Source organism: Gambusia affinis, linkage group LG05 (genome assembly GCF_019740435.1).
Source record: "Gambusia affinis linkage group LG05, SWU_Gaff_1.0, whole genome shotgun sequence".
Classification (NCBI taxonomy): domain Eukaryota; kingdom Metazoa; phylum Chordata; class Actinopteri; order Cyprinodontiformes; family Poeciliidae; genus Gambusia; species Gambusia affinis.
Window position 1 is genome coordinate 18,710,601 of NC_057872.1, and position 22,859 is coordinate 18,733,459.

The 22,859-nt window shown below is 38.4% G+C and overlaps 2 protein-coding genes across 2 annotated transcripts; one reads left to right on the plus strand and one right to left on the minus strand.

The window, feature by feature from the left end:
* The first annotated feature begins 639 nt into the window (after positions 1–639).
* Positions 640–3,692, plus strand: LOC122831011. Its single transcript, XM_044116898.1, has 8 exons — positions 640–787; positions 887–1,007; positions 1,614–1,834; positions 1,988–2,233; positions 2,316–2,600; positions 2,684–2,920; positions 3,012–3,133; positions 3,324–3,692. Exons 1-8 carry the CDS (start codon positions 736–738, stop codon positions 3,417–3,419), a joined length of 1,380 nt encoding a protein of 459 aa, XP_043972833.1. The 5' UTR covers positions 640–735; the 3' UTR covers positions 3,420–3,692.
* Positions 3,693–3,788: 96 nt separating this feature from the next.
* plekhg6 (pleckstrin homology domain containing, family G (with RhoGef domain) member 6) lies at positions 3,789–22,413 on the minus strand. The gene is made up of 15 exons (XM_044116896.1): positions 22,329–22,413; positions 19,586–19,790; positions 17,428–17,550; positions 17,039–17,161; positions 16,719–16,814; positions 16,568–16,618; positions 16,183–16,332; positions 14,404–14,514; positions 12,680–12,829; positions 12,458–12,592; positions 11,699–11,809; positions 11,466–11,598; positions 11,258–11,373; positions 8,520–9,955; positions 3,789–4,201 (listed from the first exon to the last, which is right to left on the minus strand). Exons 1-15 carry the CDS (start codon positions 22,346–22,348, stop codon positions 4,018–4,020), a joined length of 3,144 nt encoding a protein of 1,047 aa, XP_043972831.1. The 5' UTR covers positions 22,349–22,413; the 3' UTR covers positions 3,789–4,017.
* Positions 22,414–22,859: the final 446 nt, after the last annotated feature.

The following is a 22,859-nucleotide window of genomic DNA, read 5'->3' on the forward strand; positions in this document are numbered from 1 at the left end:
TCGTACTTTAAGCCCTGCTCTCAGGCTCAGGCGGCTGGTGAAGATCTGATTTGGTAACGTCGATGGTTTGGTAACCATTGGGCGTGAACGTAAATGACTGGAAGTGACGCCGTGGTGACGGCTGCGTTTGGCGTTGCAGTTTCAGAAAAACAACCAGGGCTTCCATGAATGAAACCAACAATATTTGTAAACAAAAAGCATTCACTGGTCTTTATAGAGAAAACTAAAACAAATTATACCAAAAACTTAGTTTATCAACTTGCATACATATCTTAATTTATCAACCACATATCTCTAAAATGCATTTAGAGTAATTAGATAGTTTTGTCTTATAGGATTTGGGTCAAAACTATTCTTGTGACCTCCTTACTTGTTGAGCTTCCAAACAGAATATTTTCACATATTGCTGGAGAGGATTTCTCACTTAGAAGAATCAGAAACTAGAAAAAGATAGAGAGAATCCGTGGGAGGAAGTGGGACTCCCTGTTTACTTCTCTGTCTTACAGTTTCCAGGCTGACAAGACCAGACCGCATCAAAGTCTCCCTGAAGTCACGTGATCTGCAGAGGAACTACCCATCTCTGCCTCCGCTCGCACCCACAGGCTCATATATAAACCCCAACAAGCCGAACGAGAAAAAAGCACACGAGAGAGACGGCTGAGGCGGCATTGAGGAGAAAAGACTGATCTGATTTGAAGGATTTATTTTAACCAGGTGTGAATTTAAAACATCAAAATGATGCTGGTGGAGACTTTTGTCTTTGGGATGATTTTTCTTCTCACAAAAGGTAATTTTAGGTGACCTTTTAAAACAAATGATCAGATATTTAAAGTGTTTTTTCTGAGTTTTCAGTTTGTAAAGTATTTATCTTCTGTTGTATTTCTAGGAGTGAGAAGTGAGATGATAGAGGTGGTTGGTCAGGCGGGTTCCCAGGTCGTGTTGCCCTGCATATGTGAAGCTGCGCAGTGTGATCCTGCTGCCATCACCTGGAGCAAAGACAACAAAGGGTAAGAAACAAATCTGTGCACTCACCACTTTATTATTATTATTATTATTATTATTATTATTATTATTATTATTATTATTATTATTATTATTATTATTATTATTATTATTATTATTATTATTATTATTATTATTATTTCTGCTTAAACCGAACTAATCCTTAACATCAAAACTGCCACAGTACATCTCATAAAAAGATTTATTTAAAAAATCATAAATGTGTTCATGTAAATAAAACTGGAACAGACAAAAAATATCTCTTTCAAATTTAACGCTTAAGTAAAAATGTATTCATGTTTAAGTAAATGTGAAAGTAGTAGATAAAATTCATGTTGAATGTTTATTTAGTTATTGCCTAGTGTTACAATAAAAAACTCAAATATTTTGTAAAATTAATATTTATATGTATTTTAAACAAAATTAAATGCATAAACAAATAAAAATTTTATAAATTAGTAACGGACCATCCATTACTAAATGTATGTCTTGCATGAATTTCCAGAGTTATTTAAATAATCATAGACATATTTACATATATATCAACTTATTGATGTATAGACAGTTTGTGTGCTTGACCTCTGACCTCGGACGTTTCCTTTGAAATGCAGCACGGTGTGGAGAAAGCAGAGCAGCGGTCTGCAGTACTGGGGCTCTAACTGGTTCAACAGGGAGAACTCCCGGGTGCAATGCCCGCACTCAAAGTTTCCCAGAGGCGACTACAGCCTGGAGATTAACGGCCTGAAGGAAGACGACGCAGGACTTTACACATGCAAGGTGGAAATCAAAGGCCACTCAACTGAAAAACAGATCATGCTTCGAATCATTGAAGGTAAGAAGATTTTAGTTTGGGTTTTTCTGACACTGTGGAGGATGCAGGTTGTACTTGAGGTTGATTTCTAAAGTGCAGAAATTCTGCTAATATTGCAAACTGATTATTCAAATGATCATCATTGAGCATTTTTATTTCCTTCTTCCTTCACAGCGTCCGTCTTTCCATCGACTCCCATGTGGGGGGACGATGTATTGGTCCGATGTTCAGTGACGCCTTGGCATGAAGGTGATGTAGTTTCCTGGAAGTTGAACAATCAGCCGTTTGCACCAAACAACCAAGCTTCATTTGGAAGAGACTTACACATACAGGCTTCGGATAAGCTGGCAGGAACCTGGACTTGTTCTGTCTACAGGTCCAGCATCGAATGGAGCGCCTCAGTGGAGCTGTCTGTGACAGGTGAGAATCTGACAGCTGAAGTAGTTTAGGAGGAAGTAGTGATTTAATTCACTTCTATAACATCTTCTTTTTTCTTTTGCAGGAATAATCCAGCCTCCCAAACAAGACGCCAAGTTGTATGGGGCGTTGGGGTCTTCGTTCACGATGCCCTGCGTCTTCTCCCCTAGCCTTTCCCCCAAAGAGGTACTGGTGGAGAAACTGGACAGCGGAGTTCAAATTTTTAACAACCGTTCAGCTTCTTCGTCCTCCTGGGACAAATCCATCGTAATCCAGGAGGTCGTGCCTGAAAACGAGGGCAGGTATAGGTGTGGAGGGACCATAGAAAGACGAAGACTGAGTCAGACGATGCAGCTTGTCGTCGCTAAAAGTGAGTTTCTTCAACAAATCCATCACCTCTTCATTTTCTCACCATTTTCTATTTATTTTAACTTTTTATTCTTCTTTCCTCAGTTGTCAAGTCAAAGAAGAAAGGTACAACGATGCTGAGCTGCCAACTGTCCGACCCAAGCGAAGTCACTGACTATGAGTGGGTCCATGTGAGCTACGACATCAACGGCACCGAGTCGGTCGGACCGGTCCAGCACGGACAGACCATTCCTGTTAAGGAGGACTTTGGCGAATGGACATGTCGCTACCTGGGGGAAAACGGCCTTTTGGGGAATGTGACCACCCAAGTTCACCTTATGGGTAAGACCCACAATAAATACAAACTTCATATGGAGGCTGGATTTATCTCTACTGGGAAATCTCACAGTTTGTTTTCTTTCTTCTTCTTTAGCTGGTCTGAGTGGAGAAAAATTGTCAGGAGCCTCCAGTAACACCGGCACCGTGATCGGGCTCAGCTTTCTCCTCGTCATTCTGCTGTTGGTTCTTGCTCAGATGTACAAGAATCACCGAAGGGTAAAAAAAAAATCTTCAGTTTATTTAGAAACACTTTGAAAAGTTGAGCCTTTTTCTTCAGAAATCCTAAACTATTATGCCAAATCTAAAATCTTGACCCAAATCTTATTTTTTCGTACAATTTTAAAGAAGTAAAATGCATTTATAAATGCTGCTCAGATCTCACTTGTTTCCCTTTTCTTCTCCACAGAGGAGAAGGATCTTGCAGTATCCTGCACTGGAGACCATCGTTCACACCATCTCCAACGAGCGCGAAGAAAGAGAAAAGGATCGAGTGAAAAAGTGAAAAAAAACATCCGACTAGAGATTTTTGCAGGAAGATATTCCCAGTACTACTTAACAGTGAAATGTCTTTTTCTTGCAAAGAAAAAAAACTGGCTTTCTTTTGCACAGATTTTGTAAATAAGCTCATAGCAGACTTTGTAGCAGGAACTATAAAGGAATTCAAACTGTAATTATACTTTATTTCAGATGTAAATATTGTTGGTTTTGTGTGGATATTTTGGCCCATTGTGAAAGTGTCTGAAGTGTTTGAAAAATAAAGTGCACTTAACAGAAATAAAGTTGCTTTTAATTGTTATGTACATAATTCTCTTTCTGAATGAGAAGACATTAACTCATCTGATAAATAACACATACACTTAAAATCTAAATTTAAAAAATAGTAAAACATACAGTATATTTTTGATTCTGACTATGTTACAATACTTTACACATCAACTCTCACTCATCTATTTAGGTACTGAGAAAACATAATTGGTGTCTACTTGTGCGACAACACGAGTCTTCATTCCAGCTTTTTTACTTTTGCTTTCCCTAAAAATGTTGTGCTCAGAGTCAGTTCTTGATCTGACCAAACGAACAGGACTGGTCAGATTTCAGATCTACACTTGACTGTATTCTCCGTCGTCTTGACCCCGAAACATCTCTGGCCGGCCCATGTCGGCCAGAGACCGGCTGATTCCCTCCATCAGTCCTTCCCCTCTGGGGCTCAGGTGATCCATGACCTCGTCGTCATCTAAGCACCAGCCTCTCCAGTCCACGTTTTCGCCATCCGTAAAGGTGTTGCTGAAACAAAGCAGACATGGCAACAGATTGTTTTATCGCCATTTGTAGAGCAGCTGATGTCTGTTGCCTGCTGTAGGAAGATTACAGTGGAAAGATAATCGCATCCCTTAAATGTGTCACAGCAGCAAATGTCATTATTTTGAGATTATGTAAAAAAACAAAACAAAACACAAACAACCTGCAACTGCAAAATGAAAGAATATAAATAAATCACTTTTAAATAAAATCCAGCGCGACCTTCAGCCTTCAGTAAGCAGCTAATTAATAAAGAGAGTCCAGAAAACATAAAATCGGGAGCAGCTGCAGTCACTGTAGGTGGTTCTGGAAAATACTGACTCTGGAGAGTTTAACAGTAATGCATGCCACACTTTTCAGATTTTTGTTTTTAATACAAGTTTGATAATCATTTTCTTCAACTCAACTTTGTGTTGAATAAAATATATTCAAGTCTGTGGTTTAATAATTTAAGGGGTATAAATATTTTTGCAAGGCACTGCATTTTCTTGATAACTGAATGTACAACAATGTTAAAACACAAGTCAAGTCCTGAATTTACCAATGAATAAAATACATTTAAGAGTGATTTAGGTTCTCTATGTGAGCTTTTAGGAAGACAAATTGGACCTAGATGCACCTTTAGGTAAGTCTTATTATAACACCATTTGGTGTTTTGTTGGGTAGATTTGATTTAATTAATTTGTGCATAGCTTGTGATTACATTTTTAATCCAACTAAATGTTGTACTGCAGTAAAATAAGGTAAAAGCACCAAATGCATTATTCTTGATTATACTTCTAAAATCTATAAATCTCTGAAAAAGTTAGTCTTTCAAAACAAACTTGCTGAGTTCAACTCAAGTGAATTTATGAATAAATATATTTTAAAACATTCTTTATGAAATTGCAAAAATAATAAAAAGTTAAATGTGATAACACTGTTTGGGGATATGTGTTAATAATAACAGATATATAACAGCGAAAGCCTAATGCACAGGTGTGAAAGTTTTTGAGGGCCAGTTTTCTGCAACGTTTCTTTGTTCCAGCAGATCTGAAACAAATAATTGGGTCATCAACAGAACCCTGATACTGTAAAAAGAAAGTAGTGATCCAGCTTTTAAAAAATGAGTTATTATGTTACAAGTAATCAAATTAAGATTATCCGAGTACATAAATTAAGTTTATTCAGCTGTCTTGTTAAAGAAATGTAAATAAAGTGAGTCTGACAAACATAATCTGACTACATTCAGCAATTAACTTTTTTTTTCTAAGTTGGAGCTCCATTCTCGCTTTTCAGCAAAAAATCTGACTTAATTTTTTTTAAAATTATGAATAAGGGTTAAATTAAACAAAAATTAAGACATTAAAATTGACCTTTGCACTGGGATGAATTGCAACTAATACATCAGTCCAGTTGTAAAATGGTTAAAAACTTTTGATTTTCTCAGAAAATCAACAAACGATTGCAGTCAGGTAACAAGTTTTACCAGACAAACAAGAAAAGTGGTTAAAGTACAGAAAACATTGCCTAATTTATGAATAAAATAAATGTATTAACTAAATGTCTCTGGAAAAACCTAAACCTGTTGCTAATGAGGACTTCAGGATGCGAACCGAGTGGTGTGGTTAGAAACATGAGCAAGGCAGCAATTTTTAATTTCCATTCTCACATGTCAGTCTGCAGATTACCGGCCCACTCCTCCTCAAAAACTCATCTCAGTACGAGACGGAGCGACAGATTGAGAAATAAATTTTACAAAATGTTCCAGCAGCGTTTTATATTAAAGCTCTGCAGTCAAATAGATACAAGTTGACTAAATAAAATGTTGGTGACAACAAGTCATTTCCAAAGTAACAGCAGGACTGAGAACACCAGACTAATGTGGCTAGAGAGAACTTTAAGCAGCAGATTATTAAGAGGTCAAATAGTCATTAAAGTATCTGCTAATAGCAACATTTTAGGGACTGTTGTGCATTTTTGAGGAAACTACAACATAAACATGCAAAATGGAACCCAAAATCATCCAAAAATACAAAAATCACATTTTCCACGGTGCAACAAAATTTGAATTGGGTGAAATGTTTTGATCCATGGGTTGCTAACTAGCACATTATGAAATAAACTGATAAAAAAGTTGTAAAAAAGAAGCTAAAGTGAATTATGTTCTCACATTTTCAGTAACTCCAATTGTTAAAACAAATGAAAAGAGTCAGAATTTCTTCAAAATATAGTGACAACAATGTTAATGCAATCATGCAAAGTTTTAACATCTTATCACCTTGACTCCACAGATATAATGCAACGGTTTTCATAAGATGGTGACATAAAACCAAGCGTTGAGGGAAGGAGAAGAAGCTTGTGGTAGTTTTTGTCTCACAGTCCCAGACCCTGAATGTTTAAGACTTCTTCCTGTTTTAACACTTCTGGCTAAATATGCCTTAATGTCTTAATCAGTTCTACAGAAATCTGATGCATTCACTGAAATTGAGTGATTTAGAGGAGGAAAACACCTGAAGCATGCAAAATAGTGGGTCATAATCTCTGGAGTTTACATCATTGTCCTCATAACAATGTGAAATCACTGTCATGTGTTTAATATGTTTGTCCAAACAAGCAATGCACTGCCGTTTAAAACTTGTGGTGATTTGGTCATATATGCTGTCGCCCAGGGCAGCATCAGAACGTGGGGATGTAAGAGCACTATATGTATTTTTGTCTATTCTTGAATCCTAGCTACTTTTTTCTGGCATTGTGCGCTCGTTGGGCACTTGACACCCCAATGCGTTGAGTCGGCGTCCCCTGGTTGCTGTTGAACAGAAAGATCAGGCTGTTTTATCTCCAGCCATTTTAAATTTGTACTGCTGATTACACAGATGCTTGCGGGGTTTAAACTCTCAAAGTTACGAGAGAAAGCTAACGGTGGCAGACCTAGCATGCTGTGCATGCATTAGTGCAGTGTGCATCAGATAATCAGCAGCTATGCAAATTTTTCAGGCCATGAAGCTCAAACATCACCACAGAGTGTCTGAAAACACTGAGGCCAATGGAAACGTTGATGCTCTAGATTGTATTTATTCTGTGGCTTTCAGTGATGAACTGTCAATTCGAACTGACAGAAGATGCAGTTGAAGAATAAAGATTAATGAAGTATTGCCATGAAACTGATTATATTGCGACTTATAATCAATGCTGTGATTCTCGAAGCTTTTTTATGCATTCAGATAGCAGATCAAATTGAGATGGAGAAGGTAAAGTGCAAAGACCCGTTTTATATAAAACCATGGGATAAATGAAAACTGAAAAATATCAGTATTTTTCTTACTTTTGATGCAGAGAGTTTAACCATATTAAACAGGAATTTCACGTTCAGTCTATTTAGAAGTAAACTTTATCTTTTACCACTAAAATTGGCATTACTTTTCACTGAATAAAAGTCTTACTGACTTTATGAAAACACCCCAAAACAATCAATCAAATTTAAACTTGTCTTATTTTTTCCATTCTTTTACAGCAGCCTGAAAAGCCCTATGATGCACAAAGCTTGGGATTTTTTTAATCTAATCATGTTTAAACTTCTCTACAGCTTCATCATAATCTGTCTGACTATTGTGAGATGCTTTAAGGTCTCTTGTCACTTTGAAACCAAATAAGCTGCTTCTGGCCACGGCCATCAACTCAACTCACACATGAAAATGGCTGCAAACAGATGGACAATTATACCACCATACATCTTTGAAAAGCAGAAGTAGAGCCTCCTGGACAACCAACAAGAATGAAGAAAGTGATTTCTTGAGGGTAAGTTAACAATAAAACACTTCTAGCAGCCATTGCACAGCACATAAGGCGGTAAAACCAGCTGACCAAAGAGGCTGGAGCTCTGCATGCGTTGCCAGGTAATGGCACATTGTCCGTTGTGACTTAATAATCTGGAGTTTTTTGAAACGGTTCATTTCCAGACACCAAAAAACAAGGTGAACATATTATACTTCCTTGAAAAAGCTAGGATAGGTGGGTGGGCTATGAAAACATGTTCATTACATTTAAAACACAAAATTATTCTCAGACATTGAGATTTCACCCGATCTGTTCCAACTGTTTTGAGCTCCTTCACCAGAAAACGGGTTGTTGTTTTTCTTTTTAGTGTTTTTTTGTAGAGGCACTCGAAGCCAAAGTGGAAATATGAAAACATGCAAAATGTGAGGTTCCCTTTAAGGTTTGTTAAAATTTCACAAATGTTTGGTTGAAGTACTTTTGGATCCCCCTCTGTACATCATAACAATATGATTTTAAATGTCAGACAGGGGACGTGTTTCCTACTAACCCGCTGCTCTTGTCGTCCTCGTCGCCGTCCACCAGCTGCTCCTTCCAGACTGTGCTCACTGTGAGGGTTCTGGGTCTGATCAGCGCCACCTCCTCCAGGTCCGTCTCATTACCTGCCTCACTGGGCGTTGGCGACGGGGCGTTGTTGAATGGGGAGGAAGGACGCAGGTACTGTAGGTTTGTTTGTAGCTGTTTGTCTCTTTTTATTCCAGCTTTGTCTTTTGTCCTTTCTTTGGCTCTTTCCAAGACTCCCTCCACTCGTGAGGTGCGTTCTTTCGGGGAGTATGCTAATTTGGGAGTTTCCTCTTCTTTGTGTGACGGGTACGAGCTGTCAGAGGGTCTGTGGGGCCTCTGCCCTCCTCTGGTGAGCACATTGGGACTGGAAGAACTCCTCAACTCTTTAAATTTAAACTTTTTACTGTGGAATTTGGATCCCGACAGCTCAGATTCAGAAAAGGCTTCACCATCGGAGTAGTACTTTGGGTACGGGATTGGAGCTTGCTTGCTTTTGGTTAACTTCTGGCTGACCCCCCTCTGGACGTCTAAATCAAACTTAGTGGGAAGGGAGCTTCTCTTTACCTGCATGTTGCACTCAGAGTTTGAACCTTCTGGAGCCGTCTGAGTTAGTGTCGGCTCATTGAGGAAGTTGGATGTCGGGGTCGGTGGGCCCTGACCGGTGCTGCTTGGCCTCCTTTTCCGTAACCCAGGGGACTTTAAGTTTTGGGGGAAGCCTGTACCGTCAGGAGGAGTTCCTGGATCCCCAAACTGACTGGAGGAAGCGGTTCTGCTGGCGTCCTGCTGCACCAACTGAATATCTGAGTGGCTTCTCATTAATATCGGTGGTTTTCCAAACTGCGGCCTGGACATAATTTTTGGTTCGTGAGGAACTTGAAAAGTGACCTCCTCATCTGTTGGGTAGTCAACAGCTGGGAGTTCATCTATTAGACGGACGGGTTGTCTCTTTGGGTTGTGTATTCCTAGACCTGCTTCATTTTGACTGAAATGATTGAGTTTAGAAACGTTTAGCTCACCGTGCGTCCTCAATGTACTTTTTGTGTTCATCATTGGAGTCTCAACAATTTTCTCATTTTCCTCCCAATGTTTTCTCCTTGTTCTCATCTCGATCCACTCTTGCTCTTTACGTCCCGGCTGTCGAGTCGGGATGTTCCTGCGCATTACTCTGTAGGGGATTTTAGGAGGTAATCCAGTGGTTTTAGGGGACATCTGATCCGGATCTGCTTCCTCAGATCCATTGACAGTTGGGCTTTTATTTATTACATCAGTAAGCTCATTAATTAGCTTTGACTGCGTGGGAGGTTGTTCTTCTTCCTCCATGTCATCATTCTTGACGTCTACAGCAGCTTTGGTCTCCCGCTCATGTGACCTGACATTGTCCAGTCTGTTGTCCTCTTGCTTTCTCATCGCCAACAATGTTTCCTGATAAAGTAACAAAGAACAAAGAAGCCTTTAACAATGAGTTGGTATAGTTTCAACTACTTATAAACAGGTTCGGGACACTATTTGGACAGAAATGTGATTGAAATGATCAAAATTCAAATATTCATCCTTTTTTTCTGTTACGAGTTTAAACTTGGGAAACTTTGTTTTTGTCCCACAACTAAATTATTCCACCATTTCCTGCAATTTAGGGTTCGTAGACAAAATGAAAAATTATTAGAATATCAAGTTACAATAATTTTATCTATTGAACAGCATGGTTTCTTAATGTGGCATTAAGAAACACAAAACTAACCTTGAACTTACTTTTTTGTTTTGGATAAATACAAAAACTTCACTTTTCTAAAGTAGACTGTTGAAAATGCTCATGAGAATGAACAAGAATAAGCTTTTGATTGCATAGGATATGGTTTTGAGAAAATCCAAAATGCAGTAATAATAAGATTTTATGATAAACATTTTTTAAAATTTTAATGATCCTTACAGTTTTGATCTTTTTATCTGAAGGTGAAACGCTTTTCCTTAGCTGAGATTATCTCAGTGAAGGTGAGATCTTGATGGAAAGCATTCGCCACAGATGTTGCAGCATAAACAATACTCTCTCAAGCCCTTTTTCATACTAGCATAGACCTTCAGTGCAGAGCTGTAGTGTAGCAAACAGAGCCACGTCAGACCAGTCACACAATGTTAAATATTTTGAACAGAATTTGTGTCAAGAACAAGCTGCCTGAAACCAGGAATGCAGAGACATAAAGATGTCATTTTGCTGTCGCAGCTCCGGGAGAGCGAACAAATTCTTCTTGTTCTTGTGAAGTACGTATTGAATGAATGAATGCTAAACCTGAAGGGCTCCACACCTGAAATCAGAGGTATTTTCCACTAACTAGTGACCCAGGAGAACACGAAAAGTACATGTAACAGCTACTGTATGTGAAGGAGGCAAAAAAAACTGAACAGAATTTTCTGTTCTGTAAAATGAACTTTTCAGAGTTTTCAGCATAAAGTCTGGAGGAGGGAGAATGGAGCACAGCCTAGAAACAACAGCAGGCCTACAGTGAAGCACGGTGGTGGCTCAGTGATGCTCTGAGGCTTTGCTTCCTTTAAAACTGGAAAACTTGTTTTTATCTCAATTGATTGATTACAATGAAGAATGTTTCTCCTGCACAAGCCAGACAATTTTATTAGTGCTAATGTTTTTTTGTTTTTTTTTTTATCTTAAAAATATAATAATTTTTAAAGTAACTATGTTAAAGCCAGATGAGATGTTAAGGATTTGATTACCTTTGCTGACTTGATGGTGTTGACCCAAGAGGAGCAGGTCTCTGGGTTGCTGGTCACAAGGATGGTGACATTATTAATGCACTGAAGCTCACCGACCTCCACCAGAACCAATGAGTCTGAGGGAAATGGGAAACAAAAGACTCATGGTTTTGGGACGGACTTGAGCAGAACCTTCGGATATAATCGTCCTGTAGAGAGTGTTACCCACTGCCATCCTTTAGTGGAACACAGTTCATCCTGTCGAGAGCCAGAGGAGGTCGAACCACTTTCAGTCGCTCCGCTTTTTTCTGCACTTTAGTCAGAAGGAGAACGTCTGAAAACAGAAGAGCCACCACTTCCGTCTGCAGTACATCATGGGTAAAAAAATAAACATTTCTGTCAAATATTTACTGGAATTAATGATTTAAAAAAACAGAACCTGCCAGGAGAAACTGCACTCACCTTGTAGCCTCGAATCTTCAGGTTGTCCTCCAGCAGCAGCTTACGTACGACCTTGGAGCCCGCTCCTCTGATGGGGCACGTCAGGTCAAAGTGGCAGACGTCTCGGACAATCTGTCAACCACAACAGCATTTAGTTTTCAGATTATTTGTTTATTATGCCATATTTTTACCTTAAACCCTAGGAGTTGAAAAAGATTTGAACATCTCTGTTATTTGAACCAAATTAAATTCAGTTCTCTATGTTTTTTTAAGGTTGCCTGTGCACTACAGTTTTAGTGCATTTTATTGCACACTAAGTTGTTTCCAGATGCACAAAACTAACAAAGTAATTTCAGGATTTTTCTCCATTCTTGTTAGAGCTGCAGTGTTAATGTTATCGTGCACCTATATTACAACATATAGTGAGAATTTATGAGCTGTTACGTTTTTAAAGCTAATAAGTAATAAACGTCTTAAAAATAAAATGCGGTTTGCTGATTCCTGTTGCTATATCGTCCACCTACCACAAGGGGGCTTAATTAAAAAAGGGACAAAGAAGCTATGAAGTGGATATTACTGACAATAAAAAATAAACTACCACTTTGGATTTTGTTTTGAATAAAATTTTGTTGAGAATAAACAAAATCCTTGTAAATGATCACAAAAACAACAAGAGAACGACACAAAAACAACAATGAGACTCAAAAGCGGAAATGCACTGACACAAAAATATTTCTCAAATTACTTACAGGAATCCTCAAAGCGAAGACATTGTTTTACCTTGTCGATTTCTTCATTTATTCCCTCCACCTCATATCCTTCAATCCTCTGCGCAGAGATGTAAAGAGCGAGCTGCTCATCTTTATACTGCATGAAGTCATTAATACTTTCTAAAAAGCTGTTCACAGTAGTTAGCTGGGGAGAAGCAGGAACAAAGACATGATGTCTGAGGTAAATCTGCAGCTGTAGGGAGAGAAGTACGGGTGCTGGGCCAAGCCTCACCATGGCTCTGAGGGCCCGCTGCACGTGAGGCTCCTGGGTTTCTTTGAGCACAGCTTTGAGCAGCAGGGGATACTTTGTGATCCTCTGATGTGGTTTGGCCTGCATGTCTCCCAGCCGCATCCGCTCACCCTGAGGATGCTTCTCCACCCACTGGACAAGTCGAAAAACACAGAAATATCCACTCAGTTAAATAGGTAGTTTCTGTATTGTCTCTCAAATAACCAAGAACAATGAGATTCATTGTTGGATATTTGAAAAAGCTTACTCTCCGCATATGCACACTCATCTGAGTTGAAATTATTTGTTGTTAAGTGTCTTACAGATGGCATTTGTGGTGAGTTGGTGCTATGCTGTATAAATAAAGTGAAAATGAATTGAGTCAGTGCTTCAGGAGCCACCACGCACAGGCGTTTCCAGGATATGAGCCACAACCGTCACATTCCTCGAATGAAGCCAAAGATAACATCAGAAGACTTTTAAAGTTCAGAAGAGGAAAAATAACTGGACTGTTTTCATCTGAAAAGAGGAAATCTTAATCCTCTTTTCAGATGAAAACACCATTTACAATTAATTTGGAAATAAACGTCTGAGTCCGGATGAAGAGGAAAGAGGCACAGAATCGCTTCAAGCTCAGTGTGAAGTTTCCACAGAGTTATGATTTGTTGAGTCGTGTCATCTGCTGGTGTTGGTCCATTAAGCTTTAACAGGTCCGAAATCTTCACAGACGTTTGCTAAGAAATGGCATCGCAGTTTTTTTCTCCCTCTGAAAACAAGCTTCATGGAAACTATAACTTAACTTTCCAGCAGGACTTGGCACCTGCCCACACAACCAAAACAAGCAACACCTGCTTTAATGACTGTGCTTGATTGGCCAGCAAACTGGTCTGACCTGAAATCCTCACTACGGAGGATTGTCAAGAGGAAAATGAAAGACAGCTAATTAAAAAATGCAGAGTAGCTGAACGACGCTATCAAAACAGAATTGACTTTTTAGCATCTCAGCAGACTGGTTTCCTCCATGACACACTGCAGTAATGCAGTAATTCATGCAAGACACCATGCATACCACGTACTGACGACAGTTCTTCATTTGTCTTCATTTTGTAGCATGAAAAACTGACTTTTTATTTATAAGTGTCATTCATTAAATAATGATACTTATAATGCAAAAGTGATACTTTTAATGGACTTTTAATGCAAGTTTTGATGCAACTTTGTATTAAAAGTGTCATAATTTACTGAATGACACTTTATGACAACAGTCATAAATGAAGACTCATTGATGTTCATGAAAGGTGTTAAACCATGTTTATGACAATGTAAAGTGTTAGCGTTAGCAGTTCCTGTTCTGCGTCACCTTTTAACACTTCTCAGTGACTATTTCCTGCTGAAGTAAAGGTTTGTCTGGGAACAAAAGGTGTGAAAAATGAAGCTGAGAAGAGTGAGAGCTGAACCTTTTTCCAGCTGAACGTTCAGGACTCATTGCTGGAGATCTAGAAACCTGAATCATTCGGAGAAGATGTTGGTGTGAAAAGTGGTTTGGTTGACATAAAGCGCTCATGTTTGGCCTCCTACTTGGTTACAAAAACGTCAGTAACCACAGCGCCACAATTACCTGATTTGAAAATGGATCTTACCAAAGTAAAAGTTGCTAAGTGTGGGAGTTTTTGTCTCAGTGTTGGTGTGAGTGTTTGTCTTCTGTATAGATACTGCTGCTGCTTTACCTGCACAAAAGCAAGGAAATGAGGGTTGCTCTCCATCTGCTTTCGTGTGAACTCCAGGTTGTTTTCCTCCTCCCAGCAGTAGTGATGGTAGGCCAAGAAGCGCTCGTGGAACTGGTGCAAAAGCAGAAGACAACTCATATCTGGATTTAAATGCTGGCATTGCCTTTCTACGTCATTCTAATTCTCCATACACAGCAAAACTGGGCCTAACAGGCACCAGGTTCCAGTAATGTCTTGCTCATGATGTATGCGTGGGTTTGTTTCATCCATTATTTTAAAAGGAGGAGATTATAATCTTAACTTCAAATGTGTGTTTATTGCCTGCATGTTTACATCGCATGCAAATCTAATTTGATATGCAGCTTGCACAGATGCATCATAAACCCTATTATTGCGCCATGCATCCAGATTGTTGTTAAATTGGTGAAAATGTGCCTGCACAGTTGAATATTTGTGGATTTGTTTGTGTAACTTCAAATTATTGGTGGGAAACTTTTCTATTGGAAGATTATAGAGCATATCATCATCTTCCTAGAATAATGGCCAAAGCAAGTTTTTGACAAAAGTGTTTGTTTGTTGTTGTTTTTTTTTTTTTGCTGAAACTAAATCATTTTTTGGCAAAAAATGACTTATTGCATTATTTTAGGAAGGTAAGAATATCTAAAATGCCCCTATGAAATGCAGCTTGGGAAGCCAAAAAATCTAGTTGCACTTCTAGCTGACAAGCTATTGGTTATTTGCAAATATCCAGGAGAGCCTTTTATTTTCCTTGATGTTGAATGGCTGCACCCCCAAGAGTGGAAATAAGGATGACTGTGAATATTAGCTTCTCCACTAGTATAGAGATGGTTTACACTGTGAATATTAATGCATATTAATGCATATTTGGTGTTTGATCTAATAAGATGTGCAGTTAAAAAAACATGTTTAGAGGGGATCTGAAGTCTGAGTGTTTCACTACTGCAGGTAAGATACGGACCGCCATAAAGAACCCCATAAAAACACACCTAACACAATTTATACCACATGGGACAAACTCCAGGCCCGGGGGCCAAATCTGGCCTGCTGTAGCTTTTTTTTTTTACTCCAAATTACATCAATAAGTCCCTCCAATTTTTCACAAATCCTCTAAATTCACACAAAATCAACATATCCCCACATTCCTTCTGATTTCACTGCAGCTTTTCTTTTTTCAAAATTGGTAAAAAAAACCATTGGGTTAAATTGACTCAGTCTTACTTAATGTCAAGCTATAGTCCGTGATCAATATGGTGAGTAATAAAAAAAAGTCACATTTAACATCATGCATTAGCAAAAGTATAAAAATTCCTTACAAATATTTCTAAATGAGCATCACAAAACATGTAATTTTGATGACCAAAAGCCACAAAAACAACTACAAAATCCTGGAGGGACTGCTGTTTATTAATATTTTAGCAGTTAATTGAGTTTTATCAGTATATTCTGGCAGAACTGGCCCTTTAAGAACATTCACATATTTTATATGGCTCAAAATGAAACTGAGTTTGACGGCCTTCATTTAAACCAATCTTTTGAATAGATTACTTCTGCACTGCACATCACTAAATAAGTCAACTTTATCAGATGAATTCAAACTTATTTGGAACAATCAAACCCATCTCAGCACCATGAGCAAGCGGCCTACTCATGAACCACCAGAGGAAAAATGACGGTGTCGGGATAAGTCATTTATTAACTGCTGGGCAGGAACATCATTTACTGTGTTTCACTGTAGACTTGCAGACAATGAGTCCATACCTGCAAGAAACCGGCCTCCAGCCTCATGGGGTCAAAAGGTTTTCCTGTTCTTCTAACTTCCTGTAACATGGGATAAACCACCTCCTGCCAGAACAGCTGGTGAGCTTGCAGGATGGAGGGCAGGTTGGAGAAAAGCTGGTTGGGTCTCACCTGGAAGAAGTAGAATCAAAACACCAGAGTTAAATTTTAACTCTCTGGCCTTTGCGATAGTTTCCGTCTTCTCAGTGGAAACATTGTGGGGACCAATGTTCCGGTTGTTGATGTTTTTGTGTTTTCTTTCAGATCAGGCTGTGTATTTTGCTGCTAAGCAGAACAGTACAGTGGAAACTAGGCCTGCATATTTTATATATGTGTGATATTCCAGTTGCATGCTTTGTAGACTAACCTCCTGGAGAACGTCACTCTGGTGCAAGTGGACCAGAGCGCCAATAACCAACTGTGAAAGCCAGACACACTCTTGTTAAACATCCTGTAGAAAATCCCTCCTCAGCTCTGACCCACATTGTGATAAAACCAGGAGGAGAGCGACATCCTACGTCTTTGATGATCTTCAGCTTGTTGATGTAGATCAGCTCAGTCTGTACAAACTCCCACAGCGCCGCCTGCTGGTGTCGCTGCTTCTTTGCCATTGTCTGAGTCAGATAAAATAAGAGGCAGCTAATTATGTTTGTGGAATGTGTGCCGCGTGCAGACGGAGCAGAGAAGGCAATGAGATAGGGGAAACAAGATACTCCTACTTCCTCTAAAAACGAACTTCAGCAGGACTGAATTGAGCAAACATTTCATCCAGGTAACATTCTGCAGAACTCCTGAGTTGTGTAAAAGAAAAAAGGAGTCATATAAATATGTTTCTTACTGTGTGAGACGTCACCAACTCTGTCCAGCTGCTCTCCAGTGCTGTTCCCTGAACCTCCTCCTTCCAGGACCAGCTCAGGTTAGCAGGAACAGCAAACGCCTCCAGATATTTGTTTAATAAATCCTACCATGTTGTTTAAGAGGGGAGAAAAAATGACAGGAGAGCACAAAGGAGCAGGAAACATTAATGCTAAAATGCACCAGCAGCTCCCGTGAAAGTAAAGGATGTTATGAATTTTTGTGGTCACATAAGAAGAAAACTAGAGAAGCAGAACAAGTAGCGCTGCGCTCTTTTAAGTGTTCGTGTGGGTGGAGACGGCGGGAACAGGTCTGTATCTGTCTTACGGTGTGTCAGAAATGCAGCTTGATGAATAAAAGACAAAACAATACCTCAGACGTAGACACTCCCTGGCTGCCAAACACTTGCTTCAGCGGCGCTCTGGATTTATTTCCTGATGTATTTACTTTACTCAGGGTTGCAAAGTCAGTCACGGCTTTCACCTTGGTTTTCCTCTAGAAAAATATAAATAATAGTTAGTGAGTTAATTCAATTAAAACAAAAAAACAAAAACAAACAATCGTAGAAATTGTATGAACAAAAATAGAAAATGAGACACCGGTTGCCTTCACCTCGTCACGTTGCGACTACAAACTTCATTGTTCATTGTTACCAGAGAATCAGCTTGAGCGTTAGCGGCAGGCAACATGAAATTATTATTGTGATAACAATGAAGATTTTAGAAAAACTATTGCCTACACATTTTTTGGTAACTCTGTGACTGCATAACACAGGATTCATAGCACTACAAACTAAGCTTGAAAATCATTCCCATGTAAAACAGGAATGCCACCTGATTAAAGAAGTGCGATTTATACCACTAAGCTGCTCACAGTAACTGCATTTAGTCATATTTTAAAATTTACCAATATTTATTGATGCGCTCATGCAACAAACAGTAGAAAAAAATCACAAAAACAACATTTCTGATTATACTACCAGTTTTGTCTTTCATCTACCATCAACAACTGAAGTTTATCATGGAAACAGCAAGACATTTTTCAAAATAAACGATAAATGATACAATAAATGTTCATCCCTACTGAGTGTAACTTATGTATTTGCAAAACACAAATTGCACAAATAAAATTCAGAAACCTGTGGGATGTATTTCAGTACGAGGCAGAACCACATGTGTTTTGGGAAACGTATGTCTCTACCAGCATTAAACATCAAGACGCTGGAATATCTGCAGATTCCTGTTTTCCAAATAGTTTAAACTCACCATAGATTCACAATTGAATTTGAGTCCAGACTTTGACTAGAGCATACTAACACATGAATGCACTTTTCATCATGCCTCTGACTGTATTTTTGGAGTCATTGTTGAGCTGGAAGGTGAGCAGCATGATGCTGCCACCACCATGTTTTACTGGGGTGTGTTCAGGGTGATCTGATGTGTTACTTTTCTACCATACATAGTATTTAGTATGTATGATATTCTGCTCTTCCACTCTTCCATAATAGCCAAATTTGTTCTCCTACATGAACTATGGATCTCTGCAGCTCCTCCAGAGCAACCATGGGCCTTTTGGCTGCTTCTTCGATTTATAGTCATGGCTTGTTTTGTCTGTCCAGGTGGATATTCGTGTCTTGGAAGGACTGCAGATGTAGCATTCTCCTTCTATTTACAGGAATTCATCAACTTTGAGATGTTAAACTTTTTTAACCTCTCCTCAACTTTCTCTCTAATTCTGCTCTTTTTGCTCTAATGTTCGCTAATAAACCTCTGAGGCCTTCAAGGAACAGCTGCATTTCTATGCAGGATGATTTAGACATAAATTGATCCTTCATTAATTCCTAATGTACTAAATTCTTTTATTCTTTTACTTAAGAGGGTTAGATTTTATTCAGAGATGTCAAAGTCAAAGGTGTTATTTAAAATATGCTACATTGTTTTCCTTTTACATACAAATATCCAGAATTTTATACTTGCAATGTAACAAAATGTTTTTGAATTCTTGTGTAAGACAATGTTTGTGCATCACAATTGGTCCAATTTTTATTAAATGGGTCTTATATTTCTTAAAGACCTGCACTTCCAATTCTGCTACGTAAGTTTTCCTCAAGGATTTCATATTTTACACTTCAATGTTGCAGCAATATCTATAATGTGACAAAGTAATCCGATCAAAGTATTAAAGGAAGTTGTACTGTACAAGTATCACAAACAAAATATAGTTTGAAAATTAAAGTGCTGCAAGATGCATCGAAGTTTAAATATTGTGATTTAAAGAATGAAAGAGCTTTTCTATATTTGGATTTCACTATATTTTTTAGATTAATTTAAAAACAGACTAATGAAGCTAAATAAATAAATACAGAAATACGTACTTATAATTACACTATTTGTTTTCATATAAATCATGCAATATATTAAATGCTGAGAAGAGCATGGAAAGCAGCAGACATGGAAGGGAAAATCTCCACCAAAAGTTACAGAAAAATTACAGATATGCAAGTAAAAAGCTGGTAATATTTTCTACTTGCCTTGTGGCCAAATGTGCTGAACTTGTTTTTATCTGCAGACCCCCTGCGCTGCGCTGCGTCCATTGGCAGCCCATCCACAACATCTGTCTCTCTGGTTTCTGCGTCTTTCTGCTTCTCTCCATTCAGGCTGTCTTGTCTCTGCACCATCTCCTTCATTACTGACTCGAACTCCCCGTTGTTTACATACGGCATTTTTGTGGACAGGCTGAAGAAAGGCGCACAGCGTTACTTATTCACAGACTGTGGTGTTTAAAGGCTGCAGATATTTCATTAACTTATGAAAGAATGATAGTGGGTCGATGTGTGGTTTGTTACAGTTCTGGTATGTCTACTTCTACGTTCTTTGCAAGTCTGAAGGCTTTAAGTTTCAGAGCAAATGAAAACAGATGGTGGCATTAAAACTTCTAATAAAAGATCATTTATTTTAATATTTAAAAGTGATCTTGAGCTACTTTTCTTCAGACTTTCAAAGCTTTTCTTCAGCCCAGTGCTTGTGTCTGAACAGGACCAGGTAATTTGTTTTGTTTTGTGGACAAAGTGAACAAAATGGAGGACAAAAGAAGAAGTATCTGTACTAAAAATATCTACACACTTTTGATGGTGCTGCGATTTCTTGTTGATCACTTCACAAACATGCCTGAAACTATAAGGTTTTAATCTGTACATCGCTTGACTAGATGAGTTTACTATTTCAATATTTAAAACAAAAAATATAGATTAAGTTACTTTAAGATAAAATCTATTTACAGCAAATAAAGTAGTTGAGAAAAGAATTACTTTTAGCATCTTTTAGATTGATCATCTGTTTGATTCCAAATTTTACTACTTTGGAATCACCTCATTGGCAGAAGATGTTGTTTTAAACTGTGTTATCTTTGCACTTTTAATAGATGCAACCAAAGAAGAAGCGACTGGAATGAAAAGATCCTGTTTAAAATGGGTCCTGTGCCAAGTCGTCTGCCACGTGTAAAAACACTTTTAGTTCCTCCTTTTAGCTTTTTATGCCTAATTAAAAATTAATAGTCAAAAATACATTTTAAATAATGTTGAATATGCTAATGCCGTATCTTTGCTCTGATGTTTTGGCTTTACTTTGTGACCGTTGTGTTTCCTCTTGAGGAACATAGTCAGATATTTGAGTCTGATTTTGTTGCTACTTTGTGCAGACATTATATCACTAAACTAAACCAATCTCATTTGTGTACCCAGAGACAACAGTTGAGAATTTTCTGTTCCCTAATAAAGCCATATGTGATCGTCGCTGGACGACATATTAAAAAACACAACTGTTCTGTTTTACTGACAATGGCGCCGTCTGATGCCTGGGCCAGTCTGCAGTTCCCACGCCGGGACAAATTAACGCAGGTTCGTATCAGACTCGACTTGACAAGGCGTGAAATTACTCGGCTAGTTTAGTCTAAATGCATTCAGATGAGACTTCAGGGCTTGGCTCGGGCAAATTGGTAATGTGACTCAGCCAGAAAACCTACAAGAAGTCTGAAACATATGCAGGAGTTTTTGATAAACCAATAAAATAATGCATAAAACATTTTGGCAAATGTGGATTAATTTCTCATGAATGCAGACGGATCCTACAGGATGTCTGTTTAAAACTTTATGATTAATCAGCTACAGTTTCCAAGAAAACTCCTGTGGGTGCAGCTGTGACTGTAAGTAGATGTCTGGTGAACATTAGCTTGTGATTTTTTTGGGGGGAAATTGCTCACTAATCTGAACGTTAGTGTATAAATATGAGTGTATTTTGGTTAATAAGCCTGTAAAAACAGCTTTGGTTATGACTGGAACTGTCTTATCTGAGTTCAAACATGATAATCATCTTAAAGGATACGTATTGTATCCTGTTCGTTTCTAGAAAGCAGCAAAAATAATAGGATTAAAATTTTAAAAGTACTATTTTACTGTCTGATGGGAGAATTACATGTAAAATACAGCAGAAAACGCTGGAACGTGAAAACAGAAGTAGGGCGCAGAGATAACAATCTGTCCTAGAAAGAGAGGAAACAACTCACACACTGTTTTGCATTTCCAACCAAGTAAGACTTTTTTTTTTTTATCAGCAATTAACATCATATTCAGTCAGTTATAAAAGTTGTCCAGACTTTCATAACTGGACTTCAGGAGCTCCATATCCATAGTTGTTTTCCTCCATAGCTCTATAGTTCCACAGTGAGGCATTTTCTTTAGCTCATTGTATTTTAGTAAACTATTTCTGCAAAATAAATGCTTTTATAACAAGGAAACTCAATACAGCAAATCACAAATAAGGGAATTAATACTTTTCAAACAAGGTCCTCCTGTGGTGTTTATGCTGATTTTTGTGCAGCGCGAGAAGTAAAGAGACTCTTACAAGACATAATGGGGACACGTACACCACACTAATCAGCTGCTGCTATGCTGTGAAACTTCGAGGGTTTGACTCAAATGCCTTCATCAGAGTGTAATACCTATGAACAGGTGCAGCAACCTGGTGACTGTCAAACTCTCTGAAAACATCTGGACTGCTGTAGATTTGTAGCTTTAAGTCATTAATAAAGCTCCATTAATGCAGGTTTGTTGACCTTTTTAAAGTCTCTGTAAACAATTCACCAAATCCAGAAGACAAGTTGATGTTTCTAGACTAAAACGCCAACAGGACTGTGGTCTAATATAAAGAAAATAACAGTATAAGGACCCTTTTTAAAATTGTTTTCTCCTAATAATCAAAGAAATCTCAGCTTTTTACCTGGGCTTGGTTGGATCCATTTTGCTTCACACAGTCATCTTTGGGTTCTGTTGGTTTCCTCCTCCTCTCCTGCCTCTCTGGCCCGATCAGTCCCTCCCTTTCTTCTTTTCACCTGCGCGCTGGCCGTCAGCAACTGGCCCGACAGGAACAACTGGATTTCTGCAGCCAACAAATCAGTGCTTGGGCCTGGTTAACGTGTCGACGGCACAGAGCGCTCAGGTGGGGGCTGATTTGTTTGACGATGATCAATTGCTGTTTTACGTCAATGAGAGTTTCTTCTCACTCAAATTATATATATAAAAAACTTTAGAGGATGTTTACCATGTTTTAAAAAAGAGGAATTTAACTGCAAGAATGTAGAAACAGGAAGAGGAAAAATAAAAAATCACAGTGTGTCATGAAGGGCAAAAATCTTTTAGTTATATCTGTTATGGTTGAATATGTGACCAAGTGTTAAAGTTCTCATGCTGGAATGCAAATTGGCAGAAAGCCTGCAGTTAAATACACATCCTCAAATATTTTCTTCCCCTT

What these genes read in the sequence shown, in the direction of transcription:
- plekhg6 (XM_044116896.1), bottom strand. Translation starts at nt 22,348, where the DNA reads ATGGATCCAACCAAGCCCAG. An exon ending in TGGAGGCCGGTTTCTTGCAG is followed by an intron (nt 14,515 to 16,182) that starts GTATGGACTCAT and finishes CTTTTGCACCAG; the next exon opens with TTCCACGAGCGCTTCTTGGC. An exon ending in TGAAGATTCGAGGCTACAAG is followed by an intron (nt 11,599 to 11,698) that starts GTGAGTGCAGTT and finishes GATGTACTGCAG; the next exon opens with ACGGAAGTGGTGGCTCTTCT.
- LOC122831011 (XM_044116898.1), top strand. Translation starts at nt 736, where the DNA reads ATGATGCTGGTGGAGACTTTTGTCTTTGGGATGATTTTTCTTCTCACA. An exon ending in GATTTTTCTTCTCACAAAAG is followed by an intron (nt 788 to 886) that starts GTAATTTTAGGT and finishes TTGTATTTCTAG; the next exon opens with GAGTGAGAAGTGAGATGATA. An exon ending in AGTGGAGCTGTCTGTGACAG is followed by an intron (nt 2,234 to 2,315) that starts GTGAGAATCTGA and finishes TTTCTTTTGCAG; the next exon opens with GAATAATCCAGCCTCCCAAA.